The sequence below is a fragment of the Leptodactylus fuscus genome, chromosome 7 (assembly GCF_031893055.1).
Source record: "Leptodactylus fuscus isolate aLepFus1 chromosome 7, aLepFus1.hap2, whole genome shotgun sequence".
NCBI lineage: Eukaryota > Metazoa > Chordata > Amphibia > Anura > Leptodactylidae > Leptodactylus > Leptodactylus fuscus.
The window spans coordinates 75,330,952-75,351,888 of NC_134271.1; the positions used below are offsets into that span (position 1 = coordinate 75,330,952).

General features: G+C 42.8%; 1 protein-coding gene across 9 annotated transcripts in view; it reads left to right on the forward strand.

Annotated features, from left to right (window-relative positions):
* GSE1 (Gse1 coiled-coil protein) overlaps positions 1–20,937 on the forward strand; it is a 303,643-nt gene that overhangs the window by 273,765 nt on the left and 8,941 nt on the right. For 6 of the 9 annotated variants that reach the window (XM_075282143.1, XM_075282151.1, XM_075282146.1 and 3 more), the window contains 8 exons: positions 2,243–2,461; positions 10,255–10,454; positions 15,448–15,626; positions 17,024–17,221; positions 17,306–17,488; positions 18,927–19,243; positions 19,406–19,733; positions 19,903–20,510. In XM_075282143.1, coding sequence (XP_075138244.1) covers positions 2,243–2,461; positions 10,255–10,454; positions 15,448–15,626; positions 17,024–17,221; positions 17,306–17,488; positions 18,927–19,243; positions 19,406–19,733; positions 19,903–20,510 — 2,232 coding nt within the window. Of the gene's footprint in view, positions 1–77; positions 290–2,242; positions 2,462–10,254; positions 10,455–15,447; positions 15,627–17,023; positions 17,222–17,305; positions 17,489–18,926; positions 19,244–19,405; positions 19,734–19,902; positions 20,511–20,937 lie in introns of those variants that run through there. The other 3 variants (XM_075282152.1, XM_075282144.1, XM_075282145.1) reach the window with 3 other exon arrangements.

The following is a 20,937-nucleotide window of genomic DNA, read 5'->3' on the forward strand; positions in this document are numbered from 1 at the left end:
ATATCTTTTTTTTTTTATATATATTCAATGTTGATACAGACACAAGGGCTTCTGATCTACACACATCAGGTCTAGCCAAGCATGCAGTTGGCAGGCGGTTTAGCCTCTGGGAAATTTTTGCTCCTTCTTCTTTGTTGCATGCCTTTCAGTGACTAGATGGATCTTTTAAGCTGGAAGACCCAGCCACCTCTCATTTCCCTTGTTACTGCTGTGAGGATCAGACTTTAATGCTGTCCCTGTACACTGGATATGTGAATGCCCTGTGGTTCTCCGTGAAGGCTTCGGTGCTGTATGTACTTGTGTGGTTTTTGTTGTTTTGTATTAATCTTACATCTATAATCTGATAAGGAATTTAGTTTTCTTCTTAATGTGAAATGTGCTGGTGATGAGGGTCAAAACAGAGTTCAGTATACTTTATCCTTGATATTCACTATCTTTGCTGTAATGGGCTACTTTTTATTTAGTGTGTGTATATATAAAATAATTTTATTTTGCCAGGATTCCTCTTTACTGTATGGTGTATGCGAACTAATAGTGGGCCTCAGAATGACTTCTATCTGTGCAATGGCCTTGTCTCATAGACGTGTACTGTTAGGGTTTTCTTGTGCTAAAAAGAAATTAACAAAAAAATTGAGGGGTTTATATTATTTCAACATATAAAGTGAATTCTACAGGGAAAAAAAAATCCCCTTCTCCCCCCCATGTACAACTGAGCAACTACTTCATAGATTTTATTTTTAAACCTTGCTGGGCAATATCCTTAGGCCAGGTAATCCATATCAGATTGGTGGGTGGAAGTACCACAGTGTATTGAGCCAAAAGCAGACTGCTCTGTACACTATGTAGTGGTTGTGCCAAGCTATTCACTTGAATGAGAACTAAGCTGTGAATATTGGAATAGTGCAGCCTGCCCATTATAGTATTCAGAGTAATCTGCTTATGCATATATTGGGAGGGCTGGGTGCTGTAGGCCTCTACTCCTCTGATATTGATGACAGGCCTTTGATATATAGGCCTAGACAACCCCATGAGGTCAAGATGCAGAAAGACTGGAGTATAGTGAGTTGCATGTAAGAACATTACCCTGATGTATTAGTGGTTATTGCACAGTTAGTTATGTTACACTACTTCTTTGGCTTGTCCTATCTTCCATTACTATAGTCAGATCAGAGCTGGTCATTTTGTTGCTTGGTCACAAGTACTCACTTGGTACATGTAGTTTATACTAAATGACCAGACGTACCAAACAACTTTTGGTTTTACAAATTTTGTAATATACTTTATTAATGGATTCTGGTTTTATTTCTGTCGAATCCTATGGTGAAATCTTTCTCTTCTGTATTCTTTCCCTTGTTTCTCTACAACCTGTGGGATATATGTGTGTGTATAATATATATTATGTAGCTCATCTTCTATATGACACCAGAACCACTATTCTAGGTTGTACAATGCCCAGCTTATAGGTTAAAAACTGTCAGAAGCCAGGCATTCTGTATTGACAGAAAATCAAAAGTTATTTCAAAGTTTAGGTACACTTTAATGTATATTGAAAGCTGTCATTGGTCTTTTTGGCATTATTGCTCCTGGACACAGGATTCTGATTGGTCCTAACCAACCAAAATATCCCCTGCCATGCTGTGCGAACATTACCTTGGTTTGTGTGGCTATACGTTCATGCACAAAGACCTGTATGTTTTTGTCTTTATCTTGGTCCCTTGTTTTGCTGCTGTGAAGTGATGTGGATGGTTGACTGATGGTCCTGTCTAGCTCTGTGCATGAAAATGGCCTTGTGAGGAAATAAAATGGCGTCATCGGGTGAGACTACCTTGTGTGGTCTTGTTGGGCCTAGATACTCCTTATTAGCCCATGAAATAGATTTTGCGCAATTCACAATATGCCAGGGCTTGAAGTATCAGGAGGCAGGTAGTGAATTGCCCTTAAATCTGCTTGTGCTTTACTTTTTGGTTGTTTTCCATTGATGATTATGGAATTTCCTATTCTTGGGCTCCTGTAGTCCACAGTTCTAGGTCTACCTTTGCCATGGATGAAAAGAACAGAGAGGCAACTGAAGGGGATCCTATATAACAGTGTCTGTAGAGTTATAGTGGACTATTAGTAATGACTTCCATGACGTCCAGCCAGTCCTTACTCTAGGATTGTTTAGCCAACCGTTGTAATATGTATTTTCTTTTTATTTTATTCTGTTTAGCTTTATGTCCCATTTTTATTTTCCTTATTCTAGGCATGAACCATGAGCCAAAGTCACCTTCCATAGGAATGCTTTCTACAGCCACCCGGACCACGGCCACTGTCAGTCCCCTCACTCCCTCCCCTCTCAATGGCTCCCTGGTACCCAATGGCAGCCCGGCGGCCAGCAGCGCGTTATCAGTCCAGTCCGCACCCTCCTCCAGCTTTGCTGCAGCGCTGCGTAAACTTGCAAAACAGGCAGAGGAGCCAAGAGGTAAGATTTAATGCTTGGAACCTGTGTCTTGTGCATGTCTACACCCCAAATCATCACAGCATGCCATCTTGGTGAAGAATACCTCTCTTCACCAATTTTCGCTGCCCTCCAAAATGGTCCAACATGGCAGTGTCCCCCTCTAAAATGGTCCAACATGGCAGTGTCCCCCTCTAAAATGGTCCAACGTGGCAGTGTCCCCTCCAAAATGGTCCAATATGGCAGTCTCTCTTCCAAAAGGTCCATTATTGCAATGTTAAGCAGGCTATGTAAAATTAGAAGTAGTATTGTGCGTAATAGAAAGATGATCACTAGTGGCCTGTGTATTATGGGCTTAGACTATAACAGAACAAAAAAGAGATATCTCTGCTGTGGCCTTATGAGCAAGTGGCCAGGTAGTAGACTACATTGCTACCTTAGACTAGGAGCCACTGATATTATAAGATGCTGTGCCACTGCTCAGTTTTGTTTTTGTTTGTTTTTTTTTATACTTGGGGAACTTGGGGAAACTTTCTTTTATTCCTTAAGGAAAGTTCTTTGACTCAATTTGAGATGATTTGCAAGTATTAACAATCTAACAAGGGGGAAACACAATGCCTTTATAAATGGTGTCCTCCCATGAAATACCCTGTTCTCACACCCCTAGATGCCCCTCACTCATCATAGCAGTCTGTACTATATTGTAGCAGGTGCATTAAGGTAAAATCTACAAGGGATTTGTTTCAGAATAAAATTGGACAGACGATGCTGAGATCTTGACCTTCAGAACAATGATCCTTCACAATGTACCCCCTTGTTCTCTTTGACGGGCACTTGATGTCCCTTTCTTCTTAATATTGATTTGGCTTTGTTCTAATCATTGCCTTCATGTCCATGATATTCCTACTTCAAATCTTCCTTGTTCAAATCTGATTTTATTTCCACCAGGAACGACATCTGCAAGGAGTTTGTAAGTTCTCCCCATGTTTGTGTGGATTTCCTCCCATTCTACAAAGACCTACTGACAAGGAAAAAAATGTACATTGTGATCCCTATATGGGGCTCACAATCTACAAAAAAAAAAAAAAATCTGATTTCATTTTGCAGATAAAGTCAAGTCCACCATCACAAGAAACTACAACTCTCAGCGTGTCTTGGTGGTCACTATTTTCACATATAAACAGCACAGAGAACCTCTAGAGACAGTACATCCATATGTGATATCAGATAGTGTACCCACCCATATTTACATCCATATATGACTGGTATCAACCACTGCTTCCCTTATAACACTCGAGCAACATTATAAGCTTCATATTGTAAGGTCAGTGCTACTTTATCTACGTGGCATTTAATGGGCCAAAACATATGCCTGGTAAAATTATAACCTGTGGAACATGACAGGTCCCCTTGGCAATTTTTTTTTATAGTGTTTTGTCACAATTACACCATAGCAGTCAAAGTTCTTAATATGTGTGTAATAGTGTATACATGATTAAAAAGCGCTTGTTTTGTTGGATGCAATATCTTTGGGATCATAGACTTAAAAACCATCGCCACTACACTTACTCTTCATTGGCCATATAAGAGAGCCCCCTTCCCTTGGTGTCTATAGGTAGACAGACCACTGCTCTGGCATCCTGGTGTTTCGGCTCTCCGGGGTGGGTGACAGCCTATTTTCCAGTGAAGAAGGGGAATTTAACAGCAGCAAATTAATTTCATAATTAAGGTAGAAATTACCGGTCGTTTGCAGAGTACATTAATCTCATAAGTGGCCCATTTAGTGTGATGTGAGCAGTGCTAGGCTGGATGAGGCTGGAGCACAAGAAGGGAGGTAGGAGGGGGCGCAGAAAAATCCTCTATAATTCTGCAGCTGGCACCGGGTCTGCGCTTACATGTTCTGCCGATCTGGAGCAGATCAGAAGGCTCTGCATCACTGATCTGCCGCTACCCCATAAATCTGCTGCTTCAAGCTCCCACATTATTAGCTTTCCACCCCAGCTCTCTGCACTTCCCTTTTTCAGCTTGTGGGATGAGGTGTATACACATTTGTAACACCAAGTAATTGTTCACATTGCGTAATGAAATTTGCTTTGTTTTGTAATGGCTTACACCCCCACCATTATAAAACAATGAATGCAATGAATCAAAGTATAAGTTCTTCTTTACATCCTAAGCTACATGATTTACAATGAAACCATTGACAATTTGCATCAATCTTGACATGTATCTGTATATTACATATGTACATCACTCTTTCCACTTCAGGTATCAGTGCTGTGTTCTCAGTCGCTACTGAAGTGCTATGACACAGTGCATGAATAGCTACAATGAACATATATAGTGGCTCCTGTGCAGAGTTGGAAGTTTCCAGCTAGTGATCCATGGTTTTGGCACAAAAGGTTTGTGGTGATATCTGGGCTACCCCTTGGTTGTGTATAGAAGCATTGTGATGCCATTCTTGTTTCATTGTGTTTGGCATTTGATTGCAGTAATGCTCATGTATGGGATGGATGGTTAACCTTTACATGATGGGGGATGTAGAGAGGTGGGGGAGGGGAGTGTATGGGTAGGTGATCAGTCTCTGTGGTGCTTCAAGCAAGCAGGGGGTGTCCATCCTGCTCTGGGCGTCTGTCTCCACATGGGCTCTCTGCTGACGGCTGGAATGGTGTTAATTGACTGCTGTGGACTTTTGTCACCTCGTATCCTTGTAATCTCTGGGGGGTTATCTGTCAGGGACACTGTAAAGATGAGCTTTTTTTTTTTTTTCTACCGTTGTAAATGTCCAAGACTTCTAGCTATAAGTTATGTAGTACAGAATTTCTTGTAAGAATGAGTAGCGGATGTAATAGTACGTCCCCGCTGATGGGAGGAAACCTGGGAGAATGGGTGGGTTGAGTTGTTTGTCTTCCACATTGCTATATGTTTTATAATGTGGCCTCTTAGGGATCCAGGTGCCAATGAAATATCCATAACGGATTTCATATTACTCCCAATGACTGTGTTGAAGGTAGACTGGTGTTTATTTGCCCATCTATTTAGAAGCCTATCAATTCTGCATGAGAACATTTTCAAGCTTGAAGTGAAATGTGGCTGGACATGGGTAATAAACACAAGCGTATCTTCACCAAAGCCATTGGAGTGCTGCAGCTCCCTTTACATCTACAAGCGTTCATTGGGGCATTGTTCCTGGCACCTGTCTTATACTGAATGTTACTTTAAATGTTCTTTTGGACTAATGGATTTTCTAGTGATTTCTTCCATTTTTTTGGTGAAAACTACAGCAGCATCCAAACCAAATACAAGTGGTCTCTCTTCAGTGTGCATGTAACATTGTGCAATCCATCAACAAACAACTGTTTCAGGGGGATCATTGACTTCAGGGTGCACAGTATAAGGACCCAGTATGAAGACTGTCATACCGGTCGGTCATGCTGTTTTTCCAGGTGAGCAATACAAGTAAGACCTAATCTTTGAAAACTAGGTATTAATCTATAGGGAGCTACCAGATAGCTTCCAATAGGTGGCGCTTCTTTTTCACCAATGAGGTCTTATTTGTATTCCTTACCCAGAACTCTTAGCAAGGCGTGCATGATCTAATAAGTTCCTGCACCAGTCTCTCCATAGTGAGACGTTACTTAAGTTTCCAGAAAAGGAGTGTTACATAGAATTGTATTTTTTTTTTCTTGATCCTTTCAGTAAGCCATTTATCTCATTCCCAGAGAGACACAAATTCATCTTTTGTTTTCTGGCTGCTTTATGTAATTTTAAGCTTCCTATTTTGGCAAATAAAAACTTTCAATAACCTTTCGTGCAAGATCTTTCTGTATGAAAGTTATTTTTTTCCCTTCCTGTGGCATTGTATGTGTGAGGACTACAAGGATAATCGGTTGCCTATGATACTGAAAGCAACTGAAATGACTACATTCGTGGACAAAAAGAAATAATGTATCAAGAAGGTATTGAATGAGAGGAAGGAGAAGTTTATTGCGGAAAACTATTGAATGAAAAGAAGGTGCTTGTACCCTGTTGGGCTGCCCCCAGTCTGGATACAGATGACCATGGAGGTGTACAGGTTCCGCATTGTATCCTGTAACACCATTGGGTCTCAGTATCCTGCACACTTATAGGTTGTTGGAACTGGCGTCCCTCCTGATGCTCAATTGGTGATTTATCTGGAGACCAGGCAAGACAAGGAAGTGTTGCAGTCTGGCAGAGACCTTTCTGGGAAATCCGTGCTGTTTGTGTGCCAGCATTATCCTGCTGAGAAATGCCAATTGGAAGCCCTGCCATGAGTGGCAAAACATGTGCAGGTCATCCTGTGGTCACATATCTAGAATCTGTTAAGTGTCCCTCATAATCACTATTAGGGGTGACCGACTGTTGTATATGATGGTTCGCTAGATCATAACACCAGCAGTTGGGGCAGACTGTCCCTCCACAGCGAAAGCAGGATTGAAGCATTCACCATGAGGCCTCCATATTTGATCCCAAACAGAACCTGGATTTGTCGCTTGTTGGTGAATCAAACAATCAATCCTATCTGCTGGTGATCTGTTTGGAGCCTTGTGGATTTTGTCCATGAGTGTATGTAGGATATTTCACAGAATAGTCATGTTTATTGTAATCATTATATCATAATGTAAATTTGCATTTCCTATAGAGAATCAAGGCTACAGAAATCTGTGTCACCAAAGGTCATTTATTGGATGGACTGAATTGTTCATTCCACACCTTTACCAGGTTGGACAGATAAAATGGCATCATGAAGTGAAAAGCAGGCGAGCAGAAAAAAGGTGACATTGCCAGGATAGGACTTTTCAAGTGTAATCCCAATAAATGGTCTTGAGGAAGTCCTCTTAGAATGCCAGCAGTTAATTACAATGATCACACTGTCGCAGATCTGGAGGCGGCAATGCTCCGGGCTGCGGTGCCGCTAATTGCCTGACTTGTTGGGAAGCTATTGATTTTGAGCAGTCGGGGACGGCTCCCCAGCTCAGAAAGGATTACATCCCTAATTGTTCCTGGCCTTCCGTTAACAAGATACGCTTCAATAGCCGCTCTGAACCTTATCAGCTCCTCAGCCCTGTAATAAGCAGACCCTTCCTCCCATGTTCACATCTGCAGGCTAATGGGAAGAGGTTTGACTCTAGATGCAGCTATGATAAAAATCATTCTTCTTTTGTGCTCTTCCCTCAGTGGTCTTTCTTCCTCCTTGAGGTTCCAGTGTTCTGGGAATGCCTTGTATCTCCTTCTTCGGCTAATGGTATAGATGTGGCCGCCAGGTCAGCAAATCATTAAGTGCTTTGTGTGCACATCCTTTAATATTCTTGCTAAACGCCAGTGCTCTGAAGATGACATTTTCTTTGGCCCTGAAGCATCAAGACTCTAGTGTTTTTAAGTTTCTGATATTTTTATAGTTTGTCTTCTGGGTTGGCGTCCAGGATAATACTAGGGAGTCCTATTCATTGTAGTATTGTACCTCATTCTGAGCATTGTGGAGTTCTGGCCAAATGATGGCCTGTATTACCTCTTACTGGTTTTTGTGGTATCTGGCCCGTTTGACATTATCTTTATTCACTTTCATACTGAAAGTCCTGAAGAGGTGTATTTTAGCTGTTTTACCATGGTAATGGGCAGGCTCTGGACATAGTCGGTCTCCTTTCCCCTCCGGCAGCTAATTTTAATTTTTTTTTCTAGTCCCTTCTTACTTCCTATGTCTTATCAGCTATACTCCCATGCAAAGGCTCTGATCCTTGACTGATAGAGCAGAGAACTATTGGCTGATCTGCAATAAAGAGATGATCATTATGCAGATACCTGGGTGTAGGGAGAGTGACTGAGCATGTGTGGCCTCCTACACTCAGCCCATTGGGTGGATGCGCACATTGCTTTATACTTTGAGTAATAGGTGGTACCATACTACCCCCACATTTTTTTTCTTTTTTTTTTTTTTTTTTTTATGATCTATACGATGAATGTGATATTTAGTGGTCCGGCATTCCCTTTAAGCTTGAGATAGAAAACCATTCTCGGGCAAACCGCAAGGAGTAAAAGCTTCATGCACTGGTGCCAGCTTACTCTGATCTAGACTAGCAAGCTACACAGTAGTCTATATGTGACAACCAAAACCATTGACAATCTTGGGGTCTAAAAAAGAATATAATTGGACATTAAATTCCCTTCTTGCCATAAATTGCTTTACAGAATTTCTTGGTTCGGATTGTTAGCACTTTGTTGAATAATGCAACACTAGAGATGAATATTTCTTAGGCAAGTATACTTTGGAGAACTGTTCACCATTAGTTCTTGTTCATATGGCTAACATACAGCCACAGATCCCATTCTGACCACAGCACTAATAACCCAAACCAGCTGTGTTATAGATCCCTGTCATGCAGCTAGTCTGGATTATTAGACCCATGGTCAGAATGGGACTTCTGGCCATAATACAGCCCATAAAATATATGGCTATCTGAATTTAGAATGAAAATGTCTGAAATAAAGTATTGAACCAGCAGTGAAATCAGTGGGTAGACAGGAGTAGTCATCCAGAGAGCAGGCGTTACTATCGGGGGGGATCCTAATGAAGGACCCTCTTCTGTTATTCTCATATGCCGCTATTTAGACAATGTCTTTAAATAGAAATGTTCTTCTAAAGATCAGAGCATGCATCCGATGGCGGCCACCTACATTGCTGGATAGAACGAGTGTCTGCCTCTCAGGGTACAGAATAAATAAATCTCTGGCTGATCAGCTTTATTCTCATTACACGTCTGCTCGCTCCCAGCCCACGATCAGTTTACAGTAACTGCATGAGACATCTCATCGTGCTGTAACCTCTCTACTGTTCCCACAAGCCAGAAAATATGTGCTCAACAATCGGCTTGTAATCATCTGGCTGCCCACGCGTTTTAGAGCCATCATTTCCTCTTCACATCTATGACAATTATGTTATACGTAGATTGCAATATAACTATTCAGAACCATGAGGTCTTATTCACACAGTGTCCGATATGTGCCTGAAAAAATTGGACACTCTTTCATATTCATACGAATGCCTGACTTTTTTTTCCGGTTCGTATGTCAATCATTCATCTCCTGCACACTCCCTGGCTTCCCTTATTTCTCCGCAGCATCATTTAGCAATGGACGCAAGAAAAAATTAAAGCAAACAGATGACATCCATGTGCTGTTTGCGGTGCTATGGTGAGACTTGAAAGGACAAGTGGGCAGAAGTCCCAGAATAGGGCAAACAGTACATTTCTCCCAACAAATGCCTGTAGATAGTGGAGTAGCTCCATAGTCTTGCATGGGTCAATGCACTGTCCATAAAAATAAAAAAAAATAAAAAAACCAAACAACTTTTGTTTGAATAAAGCCTAAGAAGAACTATTTTGTATTGCACTTGCTGGTTCCTGTCCTGGCACAACTGTGTGTGTGTATATAGGTTTAATATATTTTGGCTATAAATGAGGGAAATGTTGCAATTGCTATATTCATTTGTCTACTATAACATGGGAAGCCTAGGTATTGCATCTTGTGGACAGGACTGTGACTGATACTACTGCATAAAACCTACAGGACATGCCATAGTGGAGGGGGATTCTGGTCATCAGTATGTCAGTGATGACTTACACTGCTCACGCTGGCGGTGTGCAGCGATACCTGCATGGACACTTACTTACAAGGACCTGAAGAACTATTTTAGCAAAATCGTCTGAATTTATACAAGTATTTAAAAGCGTTTTGAACAGTTTTCTTACAAGTGTCACCCATAAGATTGATACAGTCTGTTTTCCTCTTGTCTCTTGCAGGATCATCTATAAGCAGTGAGTCTTCCCCAGTTTCATCACCGGCTACAAATCACAGTTCTCCTGCCAGCACACCCAAAAGGGGCCCAATGGGGCCCATCATAGTCACCCCAGCAGGCCATAGCGTACCGAACACCCCACCTGTGGTGACCATTGCACCTACTAAAACAGTGAATGGAGTATGGAGGAGTGAAGCGCGTCAGGTAAATGCCGTTCTACTATACAAGATGCCTACATTCTTTTCCTTTAATTCCGATTGTCAAGATAATAAAACAAGGCATAATAAGCTGCAGAACTTCAATTTTTCATGGTTTTTCATGTTTTTCAATAACTTGTCTGCTGTATTTAAATCGCAAATTTTTTTTTCTACACCAAACCTCTAAAGACCTAATACTTTTCTATAGTTTGATACAAAGTGCACCGACATCATCTTCTGGCACGCCTACTTCTTCTTTCTTTCTTCTTTCGGTGACGCCCTCCGGTCCTGGCTCTTCTCAGTCTTCATCTTCTTCCGGCGGTTCAAATCTGGCGCGTGCGCAGTAGCGCTCCCTCCGGAGCTACTGCACACACTCTAGCAGCACTGCCATTGAGAAAAATGGCGCCGAAGTGTGTGCAGTAGCCCCTGAGGGAGCGCTACTGCGCACGCGCTGGATTTCAACAAATCGTATTTGAACCGCCGGAAAAAGATAAAGATGAAGCTGGGAAGAGCCAGGACCGGAGGGCGTCGCCGAAAGAAGAGGTAGGCATGCCAGAAGATGACAACGTATCGTGCATCACCGCCCAGGATGCACATTCAGGTATGATTTACCTATATGTTTTTATAGTTTTATTTTAAAACGGGCCGGGGGTTTAGAATAAGATTAGCGGTGCCTGAATAGCCTTTTTAAAGGCTATTCACGCATATGTGAGGCTCATACAGTATAATTTTGCCGATAGAGCCCCTTTAAACATGAGTATCAGAAATCTCTCTCCTTTCCTGAATGTTTGTTACAATGTGTCACTGTAGATGAGCGCACAGAATCCAGGCAACTTAGGGAGCGTTCACACGACCATCGGTGTCCGACGGCTAGTGTCTGATGCTAATATCCGTGCAAAATCTTGCTACTACATGTAGGTTTTTGCTGTCCGCTTGAAAAATCGGACATCTTTGTGAACGGACAGTTAAGGACACCCGCGGACAGTAAAAGAACGCACCCAATGTCCATTTAAATCAATGCAAAATGTAACGGACACAGCTAGTGTCCGATGCTAATGTCCGTACAAGATTTTGAACGGACATTAGCATCGGACACTAGCTGTCGGACACCGACGGTAGTGTGAACGCTCCCTTAACTTATCGGTTGTGTTTGACCAACACCTCTGTGTGTAAGCCATGAGTCCCTGCTAGTATGGAGCGTCTCCACAAAGCTGGAACACTAAAGCCAAAACTTCACTAAATGTAGGACTTGTGTTATCTGTGAAGTTTCTGAAGCTAAAAACCTGTGGTGACGTGGTTAAATGACCATGAATACACAAAATGGGACAGGTAGGAATGGGGAAAGTGTTCCTACCAGTGTAGAAGCGTGGTTTCGGGGAGAAGACTATTGCCAGATGGAGAGGAGTGATGATGCTCTCAGTGGAAAGAGGGGTAAGGGACAGTGCGCTGCCAGTGCTGGTTCACTTTGGTATTTGTTTGACATTTCTAGGGAGGTGTTTTGTACTGCATTTTGGTAAGTGATGCTACTGGGGAGGTGTTTTGTGTGTGTGTTTGGCACTGCCAGGGAAGTATGTTGGCATCACCATAGATAGGCTGGTGAGACCTGAATAGAAACCGCTTACAAAGTACTGGGCTAGATTGTGTTCCTTAGCAATTTCAACTGAAAGTGTTGCATGAAAAATAGAAAAATGTAGAAAGAGGCCAGAGCAGGACAAGGAGTGGGTATAGTGGACCCTGTAGAGCCCGACTCTCTTATTGTAATCAATGCCAGAAAACCGCTGAACGCTGTGGGTTTTTTTTTTTTGTTGCTTTGTTTTTTTTATTAGCCAAATGTAGGAGCTGCTACAAAAGGAATGGGAAATATATATGAAGCTCTTAGGGCTAGTTCACACGGGAGTTCTGCGTGTACACATTCCATCACAGCTTTCCACTCCGGATTAGGCCCAAATGAATGGGCCTAGTCCAGAGGGTGGTGCCGCAAACGGACGTCTGCAGCTGAATCAGCCGCAGAATCCGCCTGAAGAAAGGGCAGTTCGCTTCTTTTGGAAATGACTGGCTCCCTTTGATTTCAATGGGAGGCGTTTTTTGTTTTTTTTTTTAAGCAGGATTTTGACGCGGATTGTGCGTCAAAATCCTGACCATTTTGCCCTATGTGAACTAGCCCTTATACTTCTACCATCTGGTCAATTCACTCCTGATTTTGGCTAAAAAAAAAAAAACCACAACAAAATCTGCAACAAAAGAAGCTGCGTTTCCGCAACATGGGGCCTTAGCCTTTAATTGTAGGTCCTAGGTCTGGCGCGTGGTACCAGCATGAGAACCTGCACTCATGTTACATGTCACTACTAAGGCTATTCACATGGGGAAAACCCTGCGGGGCTGGGATTATTTACTGGGTTCTAGTGACAGACTCCATTTAAGATACAGCAATGTGTGTACCAATTGCGGCAAAATATTATTATAAAATTCTGTTGCAAAATTGGTCGACTATTATCCAGAATCTGCCTCTGTGAAAAATCTGGTGCATTTCAGACTGCCTGCCTAAGTTTACATTGTCTATTAGTAATAATTTTGAATCACAGTCTTCTCCATTTACTTTTGGGCAGGGGTGTAATATAAAAATAAAGTACAACCTTGATGTTCTGTGACATGGAGGCCACTTTAGACCACAGCTTGTAACTGCTATTGCTGTAACATGTATTGGAGGGTGAGTGGAGAGCCGATCTAATCTAGTCAGTATACCCAGCTACATGGAGATGCATGTACGCCCCATGAGGGTTTAGTTCTACCTGTATTTCTAGTCCTCATGCAGCTGCTGACTGCACTGCAATGTACCTGAACTGTAGTCAGCTTTCCATTGGTTTATGGCTTTAGATTGTCGGCGGATTAGAGAAAGTAGATATTTATGAAAACAAAAGTGACCGACTTGAAAGAACGTTTTCTTTGCCTTTTGATGTAGATGCAAATGAAACTCCTGCATAGATTCTGGCACAGGCTTTGATGCACAGTAGCAGGGCTGCTACCTTACAACCTTCCCTGCCATGAATTAATCTATGCAGGCAGTGAGCAAGAGGGTGAGCGAAGGTGTGCTCTGGTCACCCCATCTCCATATTGTGATTCTTATCATGTCCCCCTGACCTCTCTCTCATGCTAGATGGCCAGGGGCAGGGCACAGTTCGGAGGAAGCTGAATGTTGAGCCGGCAGGGTGTATAGGAGGGGGCAGGGGAGCTCAGTGAACAGAGTACAGGCAGGAGCCTGGAAAGTGAACAGATGTTGCTGCTCATTAAGAATTCCAATCAACGGGGCCCCATCTCTTTCAATTAATTATGGCTGATGTGTCTGCTGGAGGAGAGGATGAATTCCCAGGGAGTCTCTCGCTCGCTCTCTCTGCGGCTCAATGAACCCGGCTTCTTCCAGCTTGGTAAATAAATTTTTGTTGGAAGCCCCGGTTTATTCATTGCCGTAAATCCGGCTTGCTGTGAGTGTACACTTGTGACGACTCGCACGGTAGCCGTATGGCTGCTGTGATACCTTTGACAGCAATATTTTGTTTGCAGATGCAGACACTTGACCTGTAAAAACACAATTACATCTCTCATTTCCTCTGGCAGCAGATGCATTTGTGTAGCTGGGAATGTGAAGGGAGGTAAAGGAAGACGCTGATGATGCGGCCCAGGATAGCAGTCAGCACTCTGTACCATTGTAGAGTCACGCTCATCTGACTCTCTGCTCTTGATGTTCTCTGACATTTTGTTGCATTTTTACCAGATCAGCAAACATGCGGATCTCTGCTGTGCTGCTGCCTCATTCCCCGGCCCATTACAAACTATCCATCCTTCTAAAGGGGCCCAAGAGAGCAGTCTGGCTCAGGGTTAGCCTTTAGTTCTGCTACAGTGTAACATACAGAATTGTACCGTAAATTCCGTAAATTAACCCAACCTTCTTTCTTTTCTTTCATGGTTCGCCTATGGCTCCAGTTCCAACCTATAGATGTATATATAGAATGTATACGTAGTTATAGCCGAGTAGCTTGGTAAATCCATTACTCTTCATGTGTTTCAGCAAGAGCTGCACTCACTATTTTTAGGGAGTCAGAGCTGAAGTCTCTGAGTCCACACAGAGCCTGTATCTTCTCAGGAGCTGTAGGAGAACCTAACTATACGCCTGTAATAGAAGAGCTCGGCTAATGCTAATAGATGCAAACAAAGGTGGATGGACAGATACAAACGGATTCATCTGCCATTGCTTTTCATGTTAAGAGAACATAGATTTAAAAAAAAAAAAAAAAAAACGGATCCACAGCTTTCTGTTGTGGATCTGTATTTATGAACAGAGACCCGTTGTGCATGCACTGATTTTTCCTCCATCTAAAAAAAACTGATTTATGGATCTCAATGGATGGCACTTGGGCTGTTTTAACATCCATTGAAATCAATATGTTCTTATCAGTTTTTCTATTCAATGCAAATAGGCCACGTTTGTATTGGTGCTGTGGTTCTATTGCTTTACCAGCCTCTCTAAGTTAAGGAGTTTGTTCAGTTTCAGCAAATAAATGTTTATATATATATATATATATATATATATATATATATATATATATATATATAATTTTATTTTTTTTTATTTTTTTTGGTATAATGTAAAGTTACACAATCTTCCAATATAGTATTTGCATCAATTTCTCACAATTTTCCAGATATCTGCTGGCAAGATAAAAATCAGTTCCTGGTCACAGCTCCGTAATAAAAATATAATACAGCAAGTTAGAATTTGTAATGCATTGTCACATGACTGAACCAAAATGTACGTCACATGACTAAATAGTTCACTTGACAAGCTCCATCCAGATTTTGACGCTAACTGCGCTTTTGTAACTTAGTCTGAAACCCAACAGTTTATACTTTAATGTAGCCCCTCCCTGAGGCATCTTATTGCGGAGGGCGTTCCGTATCGTGACCCGTCCGTAGTTTTTGTGAATAACGTGTACTCCTCTCTACAGCAGCCTGACAGCTCCTCTCGGACAAACAGTATCAGCAGAGAACGGTTGATTGCAGAATCACAGCTGCCCTCTGAGAAGACTGGCAACACCGCTGTACCCTCTCACCTGCTGGGCAGCGCTTATGCCTTCGCCATACCACCAAGCTCTGTTGTTCAGGATTCCCGCTTCCAACCCTTAAAGTGAGTTATTGATTGTGCATACTGGGCCACGTGTATTATTAATGTTCTGTAAACCAGTGGTTTTTAACCTGTGGTATGCATACCCCTGGGGGTAGGCCCACTATCTCTGGGGTACGTGCCGCAGCGACAGCCACCCCTCTATAATGTCCCTATGACAATACTTAAAGCCTGACCATGGGGTCACTTGCATCCACTTCATATAGGAAGAGACCAGATAAATCAGTCTTTGCACTTGTTTATGTCTCTCTCTATGGTAGTCGCTAAAACAGCCAAGCATGTATGCAGTGTTACCTGTAACTATCACTAGAGGAAACACCCTTTAACTTGATTGAACAGAAAATGCCATAAGATCAGATTATATGTATCAGATTATCTTTAGATATCAATATATAACACAGTGATCGCTGTGCGATACACTGCCTAAGTACCCTCTGTTCCTCTTCTCTTCCCAGCTAATGCCATTAGAAAGCATATGGATATTATTGCCCCCATATTCCAATAAAAAAAGGATGGCCCCTGGTTATCTTCCTTAGATTCAGATTTTATTTATTTTTTGCTTACTTATAGCCCCATGATATTCTGCAGCACTTTTACACGCATTGTCAATCACTGTCCTATATAGGGCTCACAATCTACAGTACATGTGGGAGGAAACCCATGGAAACGCGGCCAATCAACACTGGTTCTGCCAGAGGCTTGTCTGTGAGGAGGCAGTCTAAGATCGGACCACAATGAGGACTGCTGTGGTCCGATCTTAGACTCCGCCTCCTCACAGACAACTCAGAACCAGCGTTGTTTGGCCAAATGATGTGCACTGTATAGCATTCGACCAATCAATGCTTGTTCTGCAGGATGAGTAAGTTCACATTAGCGCTTGCCTCCCGTCCGGAAGGAGTCCGCAGGAGGACCCCCCGGAATATCAGTGCAACTGCAAGCTCTGTGCAGTTAAAGCGCACAGACCCATTATAGTCTGTGGGGTCCGTGCGCTTTAACTGCACAGCGCTCCTCCTAAACACTCTCCTCCTGCTACTCGTGGACTTGGTGACTCTCCTTTAGTCGAATAGTGGTTTCCTCTGAAACGAGCATTTTTCCCATAGACCATAATGGGATTCGATATTTGATCGAGTAGTCGAATATTGAGGCTCTACTTGAAACGAATATCGAATCTCGAATATTTCACTACTCGCTCATCTCTAATGATCACCTGGACATTCTTCTAGTGTATTTGGTCAGTTTTAACTGCCCATTCTTGACACTAGACTAATCCTTTGTAACAATAGGTGATTAATAAATGGTTGGAAAGCCTACCTAGGTTCATAGTTCTGGTCTTAGCTGGAGTGAATAGATTTTTGTTTTTGCAAGAGTTAAGTAATGGCCTCTGCTTTTTTTCCCTCCAGTCTACAACGACCTGTGCATCATGTTGTCCCTCCAAGCGCAGTTACTGAGGAATATTTACGCAGCTTCCGTCCATACCACACAGCTGAGGACCTTCGCATGCCCTCGCTGCCCCACATCGGACTGGACCCTGCTGCGGCAGCGGCATACTATCACAACAGTTATTTGGCCCACCACACCTTTACTCACCCAGCATTCAGGTAAATATATTTCCCAATGATTGGAGAGTGGGTTTCGGCTTGTAGTTAATAAATGGTATTGACCTCCTTGTTCTGTTCTTGCAGGATGGATGATTCATACTGTTTATCTGCACTGAGGTCCCCTTTCTACCCCCTCCACAGCCCTGGATCGCTCCCACCTCTTCACCCTTCGGCCATGCACCTGCACTTGTCGGGAGTTAGATACCCTACAGATCTTGCCCATTCGTCACTGTCTGCACTACAGTCTGAACGTATTACAGCTGAGAGGTAATGAGAATTAGCACAGGGCACCTAACTCAACATGTTATTGGCTTGACAACCTCATTGCAATGATGGCTAATGGCATGTTTTATATGGATCACAATCTTGTGTCTCTCTATTGTCCTGCAATCACTTCTCATTTTTCATGGACTCTTAGTACAGAAGGAAAGCTCAGCAGCAGCGAGTGGATTCTTTAATTTTAGAAATTTTAATAAATCTGAACCTGCATGCTATGCAATGAGACCACAGCACCAACACTGGCATTTCAAATATTTCCTTATTTTATTGAACATCTAGACCAGTGAGGGCAAACCTTTTAGAGACAGAGTGCCCAAACTGCAACACAAAACCCACTAAATTTTTGCGGAGTGCCAACACGGCAATTTAAACTTAATACTGTGCGGATCCACAATTGTGGACAGTTACGGTCCTACAAATTACAGTCGTGTGAATGGGGCTTTACAGAGCTGTCAATAATACAAACAACTTTGTACTGAAATCTAAAGCTCTCTGCATTTAGTACTTTTGAACAATTAATGTTCACTATTTGCATCACACAGGATCTGTTTTATAGTGACCGTGCAATGTTATTACTGTACTAATATCACATCTGCTATAAAACAGATATTGTGTGACATAAATAGTGAGGGGACCCTGGACAGAATTATATGCTCTGCAGTGGCCTCCCTACAGTATTATATGCTCCACAGTAGGCCCAACACACAGTATTATACGCTCCATTGCAGCCCCCTCACAGGATTATATGCTCTTCAATACACCCCCTCAGTATTATATGCACCTCAGTACCCCACATACACAGTATTATATACTACTCAGTACATTCGCCCCAGTATTATATGCTCCTCAGTACACCCCCCACAAAGTATTGTAGGCTACTTAGTACGCCCCCCCCCCCAATTATTATATGCTCCCTAGTACCCCCTCCCACACACACACAGTATTACATGCTCCTCAGTACCCCTCACACACAGTATTATATGCTCTTCAGTATGACTGACACACAGTCACTCAGACACGCACCCACGAAGAGCCGCCGGCGTCCACCTCCTTTTGACTGCGGGCGCTGATAACTCACGTCATTGCGCCTGCGTCGGGGCAGAGGTAAAAACCTGCTGTCGGTGTAGGCCACGGTCGCGCGATCCACGGCCTACAGTGACAGCTTTCAGCTGTCTGTGCATTTACACATACAACTGAAGGCAGTGATTGCTCAACAACGGAATCCTGTACCGGAGTCCCCGTTAGTGAGCAATCCGGGAAACCGCATGTGTGCCAGCATAGAGAGCTCTGCGTCTCCTCTCTGGCACGCGTGCCATAGGTTAGCCATCACGGACCTATACGGACTGTATATGCTGATACTATTAAACAGTTCTGTTTCTTTATCCTTGTGAAACAAAATAAAAACTTTGAAGTTTTGCATCCATAGACTTCATATGGATGAAGAACTGAGGCAACGTGAACGGGAAAGAGAAAGGGAGCGAGAGAAAGAAAGAGAAGCTGACCGTGAACGGGAGAAAGAACGGGAACGAGAGAGGGAACGGGAGAAGAAGGAGATTGAAAGAGAGAAGGAGAGAGAAAGGGAGCGAGAACTTGAACGGCAAAGAGAGCGCACAAGAGAGAAGGAAGTCAACCTCATTAAAAACCTAGAAAGCCAGTATCTGGCAGAAACAGAGGTCCACCCTCTTCGACTGCACCAAGAGGAGCGAGTAAAGCCAAGTGAACAGCCAGCTCCAGCCAGACCTGGTAATTATTATTACTTGGCTTTTGTAGTGCAACCCATTCACGTGTCATGTGATTACGAGTAGTAGCATAAACCAGGGATTCCCACATTCATGTTAGAAATGTATCCTCTGTTTTGTGTTCATTTTTAATGGTTAAAAGTTGTTGATTTGCTTAACCTTACAGAAAAGTTAAAAGAACCATCTGCACACAATCCAAAGCCAGTCCAACACCAAATGCACCAACCTCCTACCACGCACCATTCTGTGCCCAGCCTCATCTCCAGCCATACTGTTTTCCCTCCAACAAGCAGTTCAGCGGCAGCTACTCTTTTGGCTCAGAGGACACAAGAAGAAGAGAAGTGGTTGGCCCGACAAAGACGTCTGCGGCAAGAGAAAGAAGATCGTCAGTACCAAGTATCAGAATTTCGGCAGCAAGTGCTAGAACAGCAGCTAGATATTACTGGGCGCCCTCTTGGTCAACAAGAGCCTGAGACAAGGCTAGAAAACCTCAGGTAGGTGATCAGTGCAGTAAATATAACATTTCAGGTATTGTATCATAGTAGTCATATATAAAATTTAAGGTAAAAAATAAATTATATATATATATATATATATATATATATATATATATATATATATATATATATATACCATTTATTTTTCTGTCATTTTTTGGCTTAGGGTTGTGCCAACCCGTCACGAAGGCAGCATACGGGAGCCGCTGCAACATTTTGGAGGTCCACCACCCCTTATTTCACCCAAACCCCAGCAGCATTCTGTTCCCACTTCACTTTGGAACCCAGTATCACTCATGGACACCCCTTCTGATTCACGTCGTAGCCAGGAACCTGCCTCCATCCATAACCACAGTACTAATATTTATGAGCATAGTCGTCAGACGTTACCCCTGGTAAAAGTAGAGCGTCCATATAGCTTTGATAAACAGGCACTAGAGGAGGAAGAACTGCCACGGAGAAAAGAACAGACTGAGAAGTACCAACCCATCCGCGAATCCTCTTTGGAGCACACTGGTTATTCTCATGCCCCTTTTCTAGCTGAGCTTGAAAAATCTACCCAGTCCTTCCTAAACCAGCAGCGGAGTTCCCTCCAACAGGTCAGCCAGACAGCAGAGACAACACTCCTGCACAAGCCAAGCTTGTCTCACAGAACTCCCCCTACAAGAACTCGCGATTCTATGTATATATATGACGAGTTTCTACAGCAGCATCGCAGGCTGGTCAGCAAGCTGGATCTTGAAGAGAGAAGACGGAAGGAAGCCCGTGAGAAAGGTAAGCTCTAATCCACTAGTGTGTGTTCATGGACAGTACAGGCTCATGTGTCATGTGTACTAGATGAATTTTGCCAACATATTTAGGCTTGTCCTGAGACTGCCTCAACTGGCAAATGATGTTGTGAGGTGGGTGGGGGGAGAGATCAAGCAGCTGGATTTCCGCATGTCCAATCCTTTGAGAACGTGTGCATGTTTGGTTAGACAGAGAGTGCATGTGTATGGGAGCTTATGAGGTACAGTAGATCCTGAATGGCATTAGATTGAGGCCACTGACACATTGGGGGATATTTGTTATTGAAATACATGTATTTTTGGGTTAAAAAAAACTTTTAGAATCTTTGATTTGATCCCAAGAGCATTTCCAAGCTGTTTAGAGGAGAGAAAAGTGTACGCGAGTTTCAGTAAAATAAGATGCCACGAATATG